Source organism: Camelus bactrianus, chromosome 7, assembly GCF_048773025.1.
Source record: "Camelus bactrianus isolate YW-2024 breed Bactrian camel chromosome 7, ASM4877302v1, whole genome shotgun sequence".
Taxonomy (NCBI): domain Eukaryota; kingdom Metazoa; phylum Chordata; class Mammalia; order Artiodactyla; family Camelidae; genus Camelus; species Camelus bactrianus.
In genome coordinates this window covers 13,543,217-13,559,514 of record NC_133545.1, presented here as the reverse complement: position 1 = coordinate 13,559,514, position 16,298 = coordinate 13,543,217, and the positions used below count along the sequence as shown (strand labels likewise).

The 16,298-nt window shown below is 44.9% G+C and overlaps 2 protein-coding genes across 3 annotated transcripts in view; one reads left to right on the top strand and one right to left on the bottom strand.

The window, feature by feature from the left end:
- Positions 1–438, bottom strand: part of ATP6V0A4 (ATPase H+ transporting V0 subunit a4) — a 70,235-nt gene extending 69,797 nt beyond the window's left edge. Inside the window, exon 1 of one of the 2 annotated variants that reach the window (XM_010947488.3) lies at positions 300–438. The gene's annotated coding sequence lies outside the window, so the exon portion shown is untranslated. The remainder of the gene's footprint in view (positions 1–299) is intronic. The other variant, XM_045510998.2, reaches the window with a different exon arrangement.
- Positions 351–6,279, top strand: LOC123614669 (transmembrane protein 213). The gene is made up of 3 exons (XM_074366968.1): positions 351–485; positions 3,529–3,600; positions 4,472–6,279. Exons 1-3 carry the CDS (start codon positions 404–406, stop codon positions 4,639–4,641), a joined length of 324 nt encoding a protein of 107 aa, XP_074223069.1. The 5' UTR covers positions 351–403; the 3' UTR covers positions 4,642–6,279.
- Positions 6,280–16,298: the final 10,019 nt, after the last annotated feature.

Here is a 16,298-nt window from a genome sequence, read left to right as displayed (position 1 = left end):
CAGTAAGGGTTCAGTAAATATTGGACTAGAAGGACTAAGGAATCTGGCGCTACACCTGTAGACAGAAGACACCACAAGTTTATCTTCAAACCCGCAGGGCACAGATCTCCTCTCCTGTCCTCTTTTTTCTCAGCAGGGACAAAATGTGAGCTAAGGAAGAACCATGTAAACCGCTCTCCCTTCCTCCCCCTCCCCGCAGAGCTCAGCTTCCCTCCCAGACAGGTGAGAGCAAGGTGTGACAGCCAGTTTCCTTTGCTCCACCCCCTGTCTTTTCCCTCAAACACAGAGCAGAAATTCACCTCTGCCAGCCTTGTTTTCAAGCTCCTGCGGGACGCGGCACCCACGAGACGGGTCGCATGCACACTCTGAGGGGCCGGTGCAGACAGCAGCCTCCCTCTCCGGCATGAAGCACCTCAGCTCTGCACCCCGGGCCGCCCTGGTCCTCAGCCTGGTCTTTGCCTCCTTCCCCTCGGCTGGTTTGGCAGGTAGAACTGTGGGCTTTATTCCCAGGCCAACCTGGGAAGAGGGAGGGAGGGGAGGCGGGAGGGAAGAAGGCAGGAGGAGGATTCTTTGGCTGGGGTTAGTCCCCCACAAAGGAAAGAGGAAACAGCTCTTTCTCATCTGAAGGATTAAGTGGGAGAGGGTAGGGTGGGATTGGGGTGTGTCTTAAGTTTACCTAAGACCAGTTCAGCTCAGACAGGAGCATCCACCTCTGCCGGCCCTTGCCACAAAGAGTCTCTCCCATCTGGTGGCCAAATTGGCCTAAACTAACATATTTGGTTGCTGTTTCTCAAGGGCTCCTTCTCAGCATCCCCACATTTTGGGGTCGTCATCCTCCCTTTGCATCTCCTCCTCTCACTAAGGACTTCTGTCCCTCCCCGACCTTTTGTGTCCTCTGCAACTTGCACAAAACCTCAACACACAAAAGCTGCCCTGTGCTGTTTAACCCTCTCCCGCCTCGCCCTGGCTCAGGAGATATCAGGTTATCGCCCCATTTTCTCGTGGAGGCTGAGGGGGCCGTTAGGTGGCATCCCCCTTCTTGCTCCCCCAGGCTGGGCTCTGCACCTCAGGGACCGCAGTTACAGTCTCATGCTCCTGGCTTTGAACTTGCCCCTCAGCCCCGCTCAGAGCACTGTCTGCCCTGCTCCCTGACAGATTCTCCCTCTCTCGAAATCCATCCTCGCAGTCCCCCCTCCAGTGTGTATCTGTCTCTCTCATCCTCATGGTCTCTCCTGTGGAGGCTCAGAGCCTGGGCTCTCAAGAAACTCAATTCCATTAACTTACTAGCTTACTAGCTTCTATCAACTTATTAGCTGTGTGTCCTTGAGCAAATTACTTACCCTCTCTGTGCTCCAGTTTCCTCATTTCTAACATGGGGATAATCACAGTGGCTTATGTACAAGATTATTGTAAGGATGAAATAGGGTTACTGCCTGTAAAGAGCTTTTAATAAAACAGCACATGGTAAACACTCAACCAATGTTAACATGTTCCTTTTATTTCCCAGTTACACTCCTCCCCACATAAGTGCTGTCTTTCTTTCTGTTTACCCCTGCGGCACCCTGCTTATGAGAGGGCCTCAAACACTTGACAAGCACAACAGCATTGAATGGTTAGGTCCTCCCCTCAGCCTTTACTTTGGAAGTGCCTGTAAGCAGGACCAGTTTCCTGGCTAGCTTTGCTCATGAAGGAGGTGGGTGATTTTTAAATTCTTCAGAATTTACAACTAGGCTATTTAGTTTGAACCACATAAAACTGCAGATAGTGAATAATGTTTGCCCTATAGAAATGGCAGTTTCATACCGTTTAACTTAACACCAGTGTTCCATTAACAGCTCGGTTGTTTTCACTTGCTCCAGACGGGGACCACTTCCATTTTAGGGTAGAAGAGAGATGAAAGTCAGGGTCAAGGAAGTGATCTGGGTTACAAGGGAAATTAAAATGTTGAGGAATCAATTTTTCCAAAGCAAGTAAAGACCAAGCTCTATGGCATTTAGTTGTAAATAATTTACAGTAACAATCAGATTGCATCAAAGTAATGACTATACTTTAGCAGGACATTGGAGTGGCTGGGGCGGGGGGTGGTGGCATAAAATTAGTCGGAGCAGCCATAAGCATGAAGTTCCCTCAGAACCTGCCCTGCTGTGTGACAACAAGCACCTCTGAAGGACATGCTAACCTAGAGTCCGTGGGGCCTGGAGAGTTTCCAAACTTTTTTTTTTTTTTTTTTTTTTTTTTTTGTATTCCCAAAGAAGCAGATTGAACAGCAGTATAATTTCCAGAAAGATAGTTTGAAATTGTCTCTTGGTCTTGCTCTGCCTAGATTGGCACTGTCTCACAGAACGTTTTTGATAATGGAAACGTTCCATATCTGTGCTGTGCTTCCAATATGGTAGCCACTAGCCACATGTGGTGACTGAGCACTTGGAATGTGGCTAATATGGACAAGTAGCTGAATTTTTAATTTAATGTAAGTAAACCTGAACAGCCACAATGGTTGGTGGCCACCGTATTGGACAGAGTCTGTTTTCTTATTCCCAGTTAGGGAACTTGGGTCGTGGCTTTTCTCCCGCAGAAATCCTTATGTTCAATTCTGTAACCTCTCACCATCCGCTTTGAAAATTTCTGCTAAAGTGCTTGTTGTCACTGTTCTCCATGCTTATCAGTCAAGGGACAGTTCCAAGTGCTGCATATTATAGCAACCTCTCCACTTGTTGGCAGGGTGTTTAAATTTTTTGAAAACCCTCTGCCTTACAATGGGTGATCATAATCATCAGAAATAAAGAATTAAGGTCAGATTTCAATGTTAATGTGTTCAAGTTTTGGAAGGAAATTGAAGATAGTTATGAAAAGACATTCCAGATTTATAAGTGACTGTGTTACTATATACTAGAGAAACCTTTGTATAGATGCACCTGTCTGCAGGGAAAGCAGCTAAAAGAGAGTGTTTAGGAATATGCAGAGACTGAAGGGCAATGAGACAAGAAGGTAAAGCATCTCCGGATGAGAACGGGGAGGGGCAGGAAAAGAGGAGTGTGTTCATTTGCTGCCTAACGAAATCCCACAGCCCGGGTGGCTGAAACAACAAAGCTTATTTTCTCACAGTTCTGGAGGCTCCAGGTGTCACCAGCTCTGTTGTCCCCTGCGGCCTCCCTCCTTGGCTTGCAGACAGATGGCCCCTCTGCGCCAGGTCCTCACCTGGTCTTTGAGTCCCCGTTCCTGGTGCCTCTTCCTCTTCTTACAGGGACTCCAGTCCTACTGGATTAGGACCCACCCATATGACTTAATGGTCTTATTTCTGTAAAATCGCACTCCTGTGGGGTAAGACTTCAACGTGCAGATCTGGGGGACACAGTTCAGTCTACAACAGAGGGTTAGATTTGTTGCATAACATCTCAATGTACCTAGACCAAAACTTCCATAATACTTTCATAATATGCACTAGTGATTCAAAAAAAAAAATTTCAAATGCTGTGCCTGAGCATGGCTTTTCCTGCTTTCTGAACAATCTTCTATTGTTCCTTCCAGAAGCAAGCAGCAGCAGCAATTCAACCTTGACCGTCTACCATCCAGACCTTGAGACCCTGGAGCAGTGCCCCAGTAAGCTTCCTCTGGCAACTTCCCTAAGCCCAGGGCTCTTCCTGGATCTGGGAGGGACACTTCAGCCTCCTTGCTTGCTGTGAATTGGTATCGGGTGGCTGAGCGCCTCCCTGGCCTTCCTGTGCACTGATGGGGTTTGTCCGCCGCCCCAGAACTGTTTGCCAAGCATGTCTACAAAGCTCTCTTGGCCTTGGTCCCCATTTAGGCTTACAGTCTTTGGGTACAAGTAGCTTTAATGGCCCATCCCCAGGACTGCTGCCAAAGATGTCCTGAGTTCAAATGCTTGTGAAAGACCCTAAAAATCAGCCAGTCCAACTTCTGCTGGGTGCGGAAGCTTTGTTGTGGTACCCTTTGAATATTTCTGTTCATCCTCTACTTGAATACTTCCAGCGGCAAGGAGCCCAGCGCTTCCTAAAGCAACCACTGCTATGTGTATCTAATTAGTAGCAAGTTTGCTTTACTCTCTCTGGTTCCCTTTATTCTGCCCTCATTGAATGACCAAATGTGTTTAGTTCTGGGCACTTGCAAAGGAGGGTAATAGGCTAATACGTCAAGGTTAAGAACATGGCTTTGGACTCCTACAGACTTGGGTTTGAGTTCTAGTTCTGCCGTCTCATGACCTTGGGCAGGTTACAGCCTCAGTTTCTCCACGTCAAACAGGAGGAATAACTGTGCCATCACCTTGTGAGGAATAAATAAGGTAACGTGTGTAGAGCACTTAGCATAGCGTGTGGTGTGCTTTAGTAAATGTTTGCTGTCCTGTTATTACAGTTCCCGATGTTACGCAAATTAGAGAAAAGGCTGGGGGCGGGGAGGAGAGGAGAGGCAGGGGTGATGCGCTCTGCCATTCCTGCTCTCTCTTCCCCAACAGATGTAGACTTCTGCCCACAAGCAGCCCGCTGTTGCCACACAGGAGTGGATGAATACGGCTGGATCGCGGCTGCCGTTGGCTGGAGTCTCTTGTTCCTCACCCTCATCCTGCTCTGTGTGGACAAACTGATGAAGCTAACCCCAGATGAGCCCAAGGACTTGCAAGCATGAGGCTGAGAATCCTAGTTCCAAGAATGGCAGTCACCACCAATCTGTGGCTAATAGCGGGAGGCAATAGTGCTAACGTGGTTTCCATGATTTTAAAGTCGTTTTCACCTTTAAGCTTCAGTTACTTTTAAAAGGGAAGGAAGAAGGAAATGGGGATCCGAACGAGATCAGACCAGTGCTGCCATCACACCTAATTTCAAAAGGCACTCGGGGGTGGGGGGAGGGTCCTTTATGATCTGATTATCTCCCTGACAACCTCCTTTCTCAGGATGGTCCCCATGGGTATTGCCCGTATTTTACCCATTGCTTTCTTCGGGTCCCAGGAGTGGAGCACAAGAAACACACACCTTCGTCTTTCAATCAACATTCGAAACTAAACTCATAACCTTCTTACCAAAAACAAGTCACTGTCTTTTGTCCCTCACCTCAGTCAAGGGCATCACTGTCATTTCAAAACATGAGCGGCACCTTGGACACCCGGCTTCCTCCCTGCTTCTTGCCCTTTCCTCAACGTATCTTCCATGGCTATCCTGGCCCATTCTCCCTGTGGGTTCCCCAGTTCTGGCCTTCACTTCACCGTCCCTACACCGTTGTAGGAATATTCTGTTTCCTTCTCCCCGCAGCTTGCAGGTGCTGTCACACCCCTGCTGACAACCTCCAGTAACACTGAATGACCAGGACCTCTCAACCTGGCACTCAGTTCTTTGCAAGCGTCCAACCATCTTCCCAGGTCTATCTCCTAGCACCTCCGGGATGAGGCTCTGACCTGCCCATCCTTCATCCTGACATCTTCCACTCCTCTGCTGCCATTTCCTCTGCTGAGGTAGCTGTCTTCCACCTCCACCTGCAGAAGGAAGGCCATTCCTCAAAGTCCAGCTCTAATGCTTGCTGTGCCTGGAGCCTCCTCTGCCTGTCTTAAGGGGGGCCTGGAGCTGGTGCTCTTAGGGCACTTCTGTGATGCTCTGAGGCACAGCCATTGTGAACAGGCCTCCTCACCATCCGCTGATGCTTCCTCACACTCTGGGGGCACAGACAGCTCTTCATAATGTTTGTCCAATGAATGAACGAATAAATGAACTAATGAGCTCTTGCCCTCAATGAATTCATGCTCATCGCTCTGCATTCAGAATCTCCATTTTTCTGTCGATGATTGACATAACTGACTTACTGGAGAAGCCACTTGGTTCCTGGTCTCACAGGGAGTCACTTAGGGCAAGGATGTCACCGTCACTGTGGACTCTTCCAGTGGGAGTCTGGAGGAGGGGAGGGTGGGTTCATCAGAAGGAGGGAAGGACAATGACTCTTTCTTCATGAAAGCATGTCTGCCCTTTGGGAGCAAATATGTGTTTAGATTGGATAAACTCTAAATAATCATAATGCAAAAGAGAAAAGTGAGAATCCTCTGAAGTAGGAAGAAACATCTAGAGGTGGCAAAGGACTCAAAGCCACCCAACTGCTCCTTCAGAAAGTGTAAATAAATTTCCCCGGCAATGGGAACTGAAGGGATTCCCTGGCTTGCTTTGCTGCCTTCTGAAGAGCCAGTTTCAGAATCTCAGTTGTTTAATCAGTAAAACAGGATGGATTTAATTGTTCCTCAGTGTTAAATAATCATGTGAATAAAAGTGTCTGTGTAAGTCCCAAGTGATGTCATGGATAGACCCATGGGCACGTGTTCCACTTCTTTAGAAATTCAAGGGAAGAGTTTCCACGATACGGGATGGTTTAATTCTTTCTTGATGAAAAGATTCAGTAAGGAGCTCACTTTGATTTACTATCTGCAAACATTTTAAAAATAAATCAGTGTGCAGTCGTGATCAGAACACTGGTTTAAAAAAAGAGAAAGAAAGAAGGGAAATTAAGATTTATTGCTGGTGATCGTGAACAGGGTTGATTCACTTTACCTTGCTGAGCATCGGCTTCCTAAGGGGAAGATGTAAGAACTGCATCAAATCAGTGGTTGTGAACCAGGTTACCAAAGCTCACAGCACTGTTTGAGGTGCACGTGGAAGGGGGTGGGCAAGAGGGCCTTCCTTACAGCCACAGCAGGGGGCTCTTGCCTCTTTTCTACATCGGACCTCCACGGCAAGACTGCATTTGCTGCTTCAGAAAGCAGAGACTCTTAAATTAGGAGTTTGGGATTAGCAGATAAAAACTACTGTATATAAAATAGATAAACAACAAGGCCTTACAGTACAGCGTAGAGAACTATATTCAATATCTGGTAATAACCTATCATGAAAAAATATGTAGATACACACGTTTGACTGAATCACTTTGCTGTACACCAGAAACTAACACAACATTGAAAATCAACTGTACTTCAATTTAAAAAAAAAAAAAGAGCAAAGAGTCAGAGCAGCAGCTGGCATCTGAGATCCCTTCCAGTCTGGGACGACGTGTAGATTCTTAGACAACATTAAAATGAATTATGTGTAGCTGCTGCCACCCTCACAATAAAATTTAGGCATTTTGTGAATTGCTTTTCTTTCACAAAAGGAAGGCTAGATCAGATCCAAACAATCCTTCTTCTCTCTGAGACTGGAAAGAAAGACGTTTGTAAAATTTGATGGTTATGCTTCCCAGATGCTGTATCTCAGGTTGGGCTCCAGCATGGAATCTCTCTATTCTAGCAAAGCAAAGATCTGTCAATAATAAACCAAAAAGGAAAAGCTGAGCAGGGAAATCAAGGATCAGCATCCAGGGAACAAACTAAAAGCTTCCTGGTGAAAAGCAGCAGGACCTGCCTAACAGTAGCTGAACTTTTCATTAAAAATTTTTGCTTCCGTAACTTATGCTGTTCTCAGCACAGTTACAGACAGTGTGACCCAGAGCCCACACATTTCGGGGCAATGCTCTGTCAGAATGTCCTATGTAGAAATAGAATATTAAACATTAAGGTGTGACACAATCATCTGACTTTTAAAATCATCATTTAAAAAGTCTATTTCTTCTTAGTTGCAGGATACTCAAGGACAAAAAACACACAAATATATACATTCCTATTCAAAATGAAATGTTATGCCACACAACATTAATTAAAAACAAATCATAGGCTAAGTTTGAGCCTCTTTTCCACAAAAATTGATGTAAGCATATTAAACTTAGAGAAGGAACAATCCAGCAATGCTTTTGATGAGGCACAGTTCTCTCTGTGGAAGCCCCGGCTTCTGTTCGGAAGTCACATATACACAAGACGTGCGGTGAGGTTGTGTGGGTCTTTGTTGGCGTGTAGCAGGAGTGCCCTGTAGACAACGTCTACCTGGTGTCTATAACTGGCCTTACCCGGCTCAGCCCATCCTCCACACTTCCTTCCAGAGTGATCATTTTAGTATATAGATCAGTGATCTAGTCACTCTTCCCGCCTAAACCCCAGCAACTCCCCACGGCCGACAGAGTAAAAAACTCCATACTCTTACCTGACTCATGAGACCTTCTGTAATTTGACCCCCAGGCAATTTCTCTAGCTTTACCTCTTCTGTGTTCTCCGTGCACACTCAGTTCTGAATTATTTCAGTTCTCTTTCTATCCTCCAAGCCTTCGTTCTTGCGCTTCACACAGCCTGGAACATACCCTTCCCAATAAGCAGATTTGCCATGAACCAAGAGAAGCTTAAATTTGGGGCCCCCTTACTTGTAGGCCCCCAATCCCAGTCCCGCTACTTAATTTTGCATCTTCTTTTAAAAGAGGGCCCTCTTAAGTGGGGAGGGGAGAGCTCAGTGGTAGAGTGCATGCTTAACATGCACGAGGTCCTGGGTTCAATCCCCAGTACCTCCATTGAAAATAAATAAATAAACCTAATTACCTTCCCTCTTCAATAAAATAAATAAATTTATTTTTTTTAAAGGGGGCCCTCTTATTGTATACATTTTAGGTCCCATAACCCTGGACCTGCCTTCTTCTCTTTTCTTCTCCCTCTCCTGATGGGGTTCATTTGGTTTTCTGGGATTGATCTTCCAAGTCAAGCTATCCCCTCCTCCCTGGATGGACACACGCACGAACACACGCACGCACGCACGCACACCCCACTCAACAGCCTGTGCTCACCTCCAGGGCAGCACGGTGACCGACTCTCTCCTTGACAAACTCCTCCGAGCCTTCTCACCCAGGCCTCCACCTGGCCTATAAAAACTACAGACTCTCAACACAAATGACTTTTGTCCACCCTGTCCCCGTCACATTAAAGACTTGAACAAACACTAACAAAGTCCTCCTTAAAATGCCTGTCTGAGAAAGCTCCAGGCTACCAAAAGAATGTACTCTTTGTTCTAGAAAATGCCTGACGGCAGGCCTCTGACTACGCTTTCTTGGATCATTTACTAATAAGGGCTTATGTGTGACTCCTTCCTCTGTCCCTTAGAGATGTCCGCATCTCTCTCTCTCTGTCCACCTACATATCCATCCATCCACTTACTTCTCCTACAACTCAGGACCTGAAAGCCATTCCTCTAAAACTTAATCATTGGGAAGGATGGGGCCTCTGTCTCCCAGTCTCTGTAGGAGGATAGAATCCTAACTCTGATGACCGCTAGCAGACAGAGCTGGCCTGATCAGCACGGACATTGACCAGCTGTCTGTGATGTCTCACTTCCTTGACTCTGCTGAGCCCCCATTCATCCCTCCTTGCTCTCTTATTCTCCCTGTAAGATGCCCAGCCACCGCTGTACAGTTGAGTTCAGTTCATATTGGACCCACTTCCCTATTGCAAGTTATATTTCTTGCTAAAATCTCCCCTTATCACCTTAGTGTCCAGCTTTGTTTATCTCTGGTAACTGAGCACTTTGGACAATAGTATCTACCTGCTTGCCTTCCTCACTGGTCTCTCTGAAGGTAGAGACTGTGTCTAACCTCAGACTCCTCCCACCTCCCCAGAGTCTGGGAGTGCTGAATAAATGTCCGATGAGTTGGTGAATCAGAGGAGACCCGGGAACGTGACCTGTGTGATGACCCAGGTGAAGCAGGAGAGCTGGGAAGACAAAGAAAGAGGCTCTTGGGAAAACTTGAGGTTTCAAGATTGGGAAGAATTTAAATTATTGTTTTCATAAGTTTATAAGGATACATAATTAAGTCATTTGTGGAAATGAATATCTGGCAGATCTACCCAAAAAGTTGATTCTGTGATGAGAGATGAACTATACAAAGGGACGAGGGCCAGACCATATATAAAAATAGAACTTTGACTCACAATCCACAGCCACCAGTCCAGGAAGCGAACCCACTACCCTAGGGAACTAGTCCAGGAAGTCAAACAACCTCCACAGCAATTGATCCAAACAACCAGGATTTGGTTAACAATTGACAGCTGCAGTTAATTTAATTAATCAATTCTTGCCCCTACTTACAACTCAGGACCAACCAGAGAAAGCCAAACGTACCGCTGACCAACCACAGAGGATGTCCCACCACCCCCAGTTAGCCCGTCTTACACTGTCCCATGCCAGTGGGCTTCGATGGGGCATACCTGAAGGCCGGGAACCTTCCCTCTTTTCACCACCAAGCTTTCCCACCCCACCCCCCCCAACCCTCCCATCCACCCCCGCGTGCCTTTGAGTCTCTCTACCAAATGTAATGATGGTGGCCAACTGGCTGAATAAATAGCTTTTGCTTGTTCTCAGTTGGGTGGTCTTTGTTTCATTTCCACAGTAATTATCTGTTGAACTCTTTGTTGAAACATTTGTCTTGTCCTTTGTACCTTGAAGGAGATCTTTTTACCTAGGAGATTCCTGTTACCAGGTCAAAACTGATGAAACAATTGAGAGGGACTGTTATGGGCTGAATTGTGTCCCCCAAAATTCATATGTTGGAATTCTAACCCCCAGGACCTCAAAATGTGACCTTATTTGGAAATAGGGCCGTGGCCGTTATAATTAATTAAGATGAGGTCACCCTGGCATAGACCTCCACTGGGCCTCTAATTCAATCTGTCCTTCTATAAGAGGGAGATTTTCAACACAGACACACACACAGGGAAGACAACATGTGATGAAGGTGGAGTTTGGGGTGATGCACCCACAAGCCAAGGAACCCCAGAGATTGTCAGCAGCCACTGGAAGCTGGGAGGATGCCTGGAACAGACTCTCCCCACAGCCCGCTGAGGGAACCAGCCCTGCCAACATGCTGATCCCAGACTTCTGGCCTCCAGAACTCCGAGACCGTACATTTCTGTGGGTCTTAGCCACACCATTTGTGGCACTCTGTTAGAGCAACCCTAGCAAACTAACACAAGGAGTGTGGATTTTTGAAAAAAGAGCAGTTTCAACTTGAACCCAAGGGTAGTCTTGTGCTCAGGGTTTACAATGTCTGGACCACAGACCTGAGGTGGCTGAAGGCAGGCAGGATGCAGGATGTAGTTCCCCACAGAGCTTCAAGCTGTGGGAGTATGGAGTGATTCACCCTTGGTGATCAGAGGCCCGGCAGCCTCCCTGCACCTCCCCATGGCCCAACATAGCTCTCCTCTCCCACACTGCACATTACCTGCCCAAGAACAGGTCAAGAGGGCGGAGAACCTGCCTTGGGAGATGCGACTAGAGGAGACGTATACCACCCCTAGGGCCACACCATTCCATCCAGATTTACCGAGGTGAGAGCTGGGGGCAGCAGGGTGTGGGGAATGCAGGACTCCAGGGCTCTCTTTGAAGCCATGGGGCAGCAGGGAGCCCCCTTCTAGAAAACCCCTCTATTAAACCCACACTGCACGCATGGCCGTGCACACACACACTGCCACCTCGTGCTGGCCACGCGCCGGGGTCCCTGAGCTCGCTTCCCTCCCCGGCCCGCTCCCTAATGACTGCCAGACCCTGCCACGCTGGACGCCCCCCGCCTGACTCTGGATGGCCCTGGGAAGAGGAACATGGAGTATCTGAGAGCTGGAGGGTGGGCGTGGGGCCGAGGCTGCTGCCCACGGGGGTCTGGAAAGCTCTTCGTGGGTAGCTCAGGCTGTTCATTCACAATTACTCAGCTTTCCTCGAGGATTGGGCACCTTTTAAAATTCACGTAGAGGTGTCCTAAAGGCTGCCAAAACCTCAGAAAAAAGAAATGACATATAAGATGGAACACTTGTGCTGTACACCAGAAATTGACACAACATTGTAAACTGACTATACATATGTGTATATATATATATACACATACACACAAAAGAAAAAAAGATGAAACACTTGGCTTCAATTACAGGCTTGTCTGACACAAAACACACTGGCTATATATTTGTAAAAGCACTGTTTAAACCATCCTGAAAACAAAAAGCTGAAGTGTTTTTTAAAAATTTGATTACAAACAGTCCCTCATGGCCAGGCTGATAAAGCATCATTGATGAAAGAGGCTGCCGCTCGGGTGGCACCGCTGTCTAATGGACCACAAACGCCGAGTTCTGCGGTTTCCCCGCGCAAAGAAGCCATTCCTCTTCCCCACCAACGCAGACAGGAACACAAATGTAGCGGTCATATTTCTTTTGTGACATGTTCATTTCTATCAAGAAGGGATACAAGCTAAACTGGTGCTATAAAGACAAGCAAATATTTCTCTTTTCACTGGTTGAGCAAGTAGTTTCTTTCTCAAATTTTGTATTATTATAAAGCAATACGTGAGATACAGAGAAGAGGTAAATTATACTTTGGATATGCTCAGATCAAATACCCCTTTAAAAATGGATTTCTAAATTATCAAGCCACGCAAAGACATAGAGGAAGCTTAAATGCACGTTACTAAGTGAAGGAAGCCAATCTGAAAAGGCTACATACTGAATGATTCCAACTGTATGACATTCTGGGAAAGGCAAAACTATGAGACAGTAAGAAGACTAGTGGTTGGGGGTGGGAAGGGATGAACAGGCTGATCACAGAGGATTTTTAGGGCAGTAAGACTATTCTGTTATGATGCAGTAATAATGGTGGACACATGCCATTATACATTTGTCAAAATTTATAGAATGTACACCAAGAGTGAGCATTAATGTAAACCACAGACTTTGGGTGATAACATGTCAACGGAGGTTCATCAGTTGTAACACATGTAACACTCTGGTGGGAGATGTTGAGAGCTGGGGAGGCTACGCATGTGTGGAGACAGGGAGTATGTGGGAACTCTCTGTACGTTATGCTCAATTTTGCTGTGAACCTAAAGACTTCAGAAATAAAGTCTACTTTTTTTTAAAAAAAAAAATGGGTTTACAAGTATCTGGGAAACTCTCAGTACCCATTCCAGAGAAGGGTGGTATTTTCTGCATCAAGTTAAATACCCATGAGTTTAAAATCCTGAACAAAAGACCACTAATGGAAGAGTAAGTTCTGTATCTTATGCACTAACACCAAATTTTAATGCATGCGTTAGTTTATCAGCCCAATCTTAGGATCACTGAATAAATCAAATTGTAAGTACTTGTTTACTCTTAAGAGAACTGTACTCATTTATTTACTTATTTATTGGGGGAAAATGTATGACATAGAGCCAATGGTTGACCCAACCTTTCTTCATTTTACTCTTTGTTCAAATTACCCCCATTTCTCCTTCTCATTCTCCTGCTCCCATCCCCTAAGACAACCATATGCATCCTCATATGTGCTCCTGTAAAATACAAAATATGATTATAAGTTTAGGTGATTTGAATTTACATAAACTAGATCTCATCCTGTCTCTTACTTTGTTCACTCAGTAGTAATATTTTTAAGATCTATTTCCTCTTCTATGTCCGTAAGTCCGGAGCTTCCTGCTGCTGTACTGGGTTCTACCCTGTGAGCAACCACACGGCTGACATCCCCGTTCCTGGGGACAGGGACTCCTAGATTGGCTCCAAACCCCAATTCCACATCACACTCCACGAAAATCCTCACAGGTTCCCTTTATGGGCCTGTGGATGTGTTTCCTTGCAGGACTGCCAGCTGCAGTAACGATGGGTCACGGGAGAAACACATTCTTAATTAAACTAAGTGTTATGGGATAACTTGCTTTCCAGTCAGCATGCAGATATTTCATTCAGTTGTCCCAGAAATTGAAATTGACTTTTCACTCTTTCTATCTCCTTGTTCCAGAATAGACATCAGTCATATCCATGCTTCACCCAAGAATAATATGCACATTTCCACTGTCAGATGGTGAATTCGATTTATTGAATGCAATTTTATCTCAGATCTGAAGACAGCATTGTTATCAATTTGTATCAGTTAGCATTTTTCTTTTAATGTGATTTTTTTAAAGCTTAGCTATAAATGAAATTCTAGGCAAGTGTGCATTTTAGCTGAATTAAAAAATAAAATTTATTGCCTTGTTACTCTCTTCCTGGCTCTAGGGCAGATTTCTCACCTTCAGATAGGCCAGGATCGTGCCAGGTTTGGGGAAATGTGGAGAAACCGTTTTGTTTAAGACAGCAACTCAGATGGACCTTTTGGGAACTATGATGAGACCTCAGTGTGTTTTTGCCAGAAATGAGCCAAAATGTAGCTATCGGTCAGTTCTGAAAGCGTCTTAGCAGTGAGAACAAACAACAGACTGGGCTATAAGGCTGTAGGACAGCCGAGCTCCGTGCCAAGGGGGTGAGAAAACCTCAGACGTCGTGACCTGCAAGGCTTATTATACTGAGGATACTTCTGACCGGTGTCATTTTATTAAACACTAGAATGTAAATGCCAAGGAGGCAGGGGTTTTTAATCATTTTAAAAATTTATTTATTTATTTATTTATTTAGGCGGGGGAGGTAATCAGGTTTACTTATTTATTTTTAGAGGAGGTGCTAGGGATTGAACCCAGGACCCTGTGTATGCTAAGCATGCGCTCTGCCACTTGAGATACAACATCCCAGCTAAAAATTATTTTTAATCATTTAAAATCATTTTCACAGACTTGACATACGACTGCAACAGTTAAATTTTACAGGAGACAAATGGAACCTCCCAGGGTTCCCCCATCATCTTCAGTTTGCACTCAGAGATGGCAGCCTTCCAGCCCATCTCTGGAAGAAGACACGTGGAAGGCAGCCCACTTGAAAGGAGCAAACAAACCTCTCACGTCCAGCTTCCCAAGGGTGATTCCCTTCGAAGAACCTTGGGGTCGGGGTGAGGGTGGGGGTGCAAGGGGCCAGGTGGGTAAGATCTGTGCGGTGGGAGGAATTTGCACATAAGGCATATCAGATCTGCATGAGTCTGGGGATTATAACTTTTTTTCTTTTTTCAGCTTTATTAAGGTATAATTGACAAAAATTATAGACATTTAAGGTCTACAATGTGATAACATTAAAAATTTTGGACCAGAGGTGTTTAGCTTAACATTTAATGTTATCTACATAAATTATTTCTACGTGCATCTGTGGATTTCAGTGAAACCCAAGGAGACAATGGGAGTTGACCAAAGTCACATCAATCTGAGTAGCTCAGCCGGGACTAAAAATAATAATAATAATAAATCTGATTCCCTCCAGGCTTGGAATTCTCTGCTTTAAATCTTCATCAGCAAGACTGCCTGGGATACTGGGACAATATAGTGAGTCCCAGAATCAGACATGGAAGGGACCTCAGTGACCAATAGGTTCCATCTCCTTTTCTTGTTCATTCATGGTCACACACACACACACAAACACACACACACATTAACCACACCTCAAGAAAGATGACCTGTCTTTGCTTGGTGACTTCCAAGAAATGATGTTTGTCACACTATGAAAGAGTCCCTTAAAACCCATGTATATTAAATACATAATAATTCACGGGAATTCATAATAATTCAAAGGAAAAAAGCTAGCAAAGTAATCTGGAAAAGTAATAGTTGTTTCCAATAATTTGCTATTCTAGATAATGTAACATATTGAGAAAAGAACACTAAATTGCAAAGAACAAGGTAAAGGAAAGATAATATGACTGGAATATTATATAGATGTAAAATGATAACTATGAAAAGTATGTGGAAACTTTTTTATTGGTCAAATTATAAAGTATATATAAAAATATAATTCTATTACTCAGTTCTGGTGGAAGGTACAATCAGATGTATTCTTGAAGTGGACATTGGGGATATAAATTGGCCCAGGATGTCTGAAAAATAATTGATAATATGGAAAAAGACCCTTTAAATTTATTGATACCGTTCACTTCAGTAATTTCACCTCTAGGAATTTATTCTAAGGAAATCATCTAACAATTAGATAATTCATCCACAAAGATATTTAGCATTCCATTATTTACAATAGCAAAACATTAGAAACAACCAAATGTTTAACACTGGGGGAATGGCTAATTTATGGTAGATCCACAGAGAGGAATACCATGCAGAAAATACACAGCCCCCTTCGCCAGGTCGGGGGACAATGAGAAGTCTGCGACCAGGAAGAGAAGCCTCACCCCCACACCCACGCTGAGCCTGATCTCCGAGTCCCACCTCCGGAACTAATTACACTGCTCATATTTAGGCAAGAGTGGTGAAGGCATTAGGAACTCCTTTGCTGACGTGTTAAAGGAACCAGGAGTGCCAACCACAAACCTTTACAAAGAAGCAAATGTAATCAAGTTGCTAAAGGAGGAAATGTTTTCAGTAAAGAAATTAACTCAGATACCTGGAAGCGGTAAGATGAATAACGAATTATGTAAGAATCTGGAAAAACAATGTCCACTGAGACATAAAATGATGAATAAAATAGGTCTTTAGTGACATGAGAAAATGTTTATGACAACATTAAATAT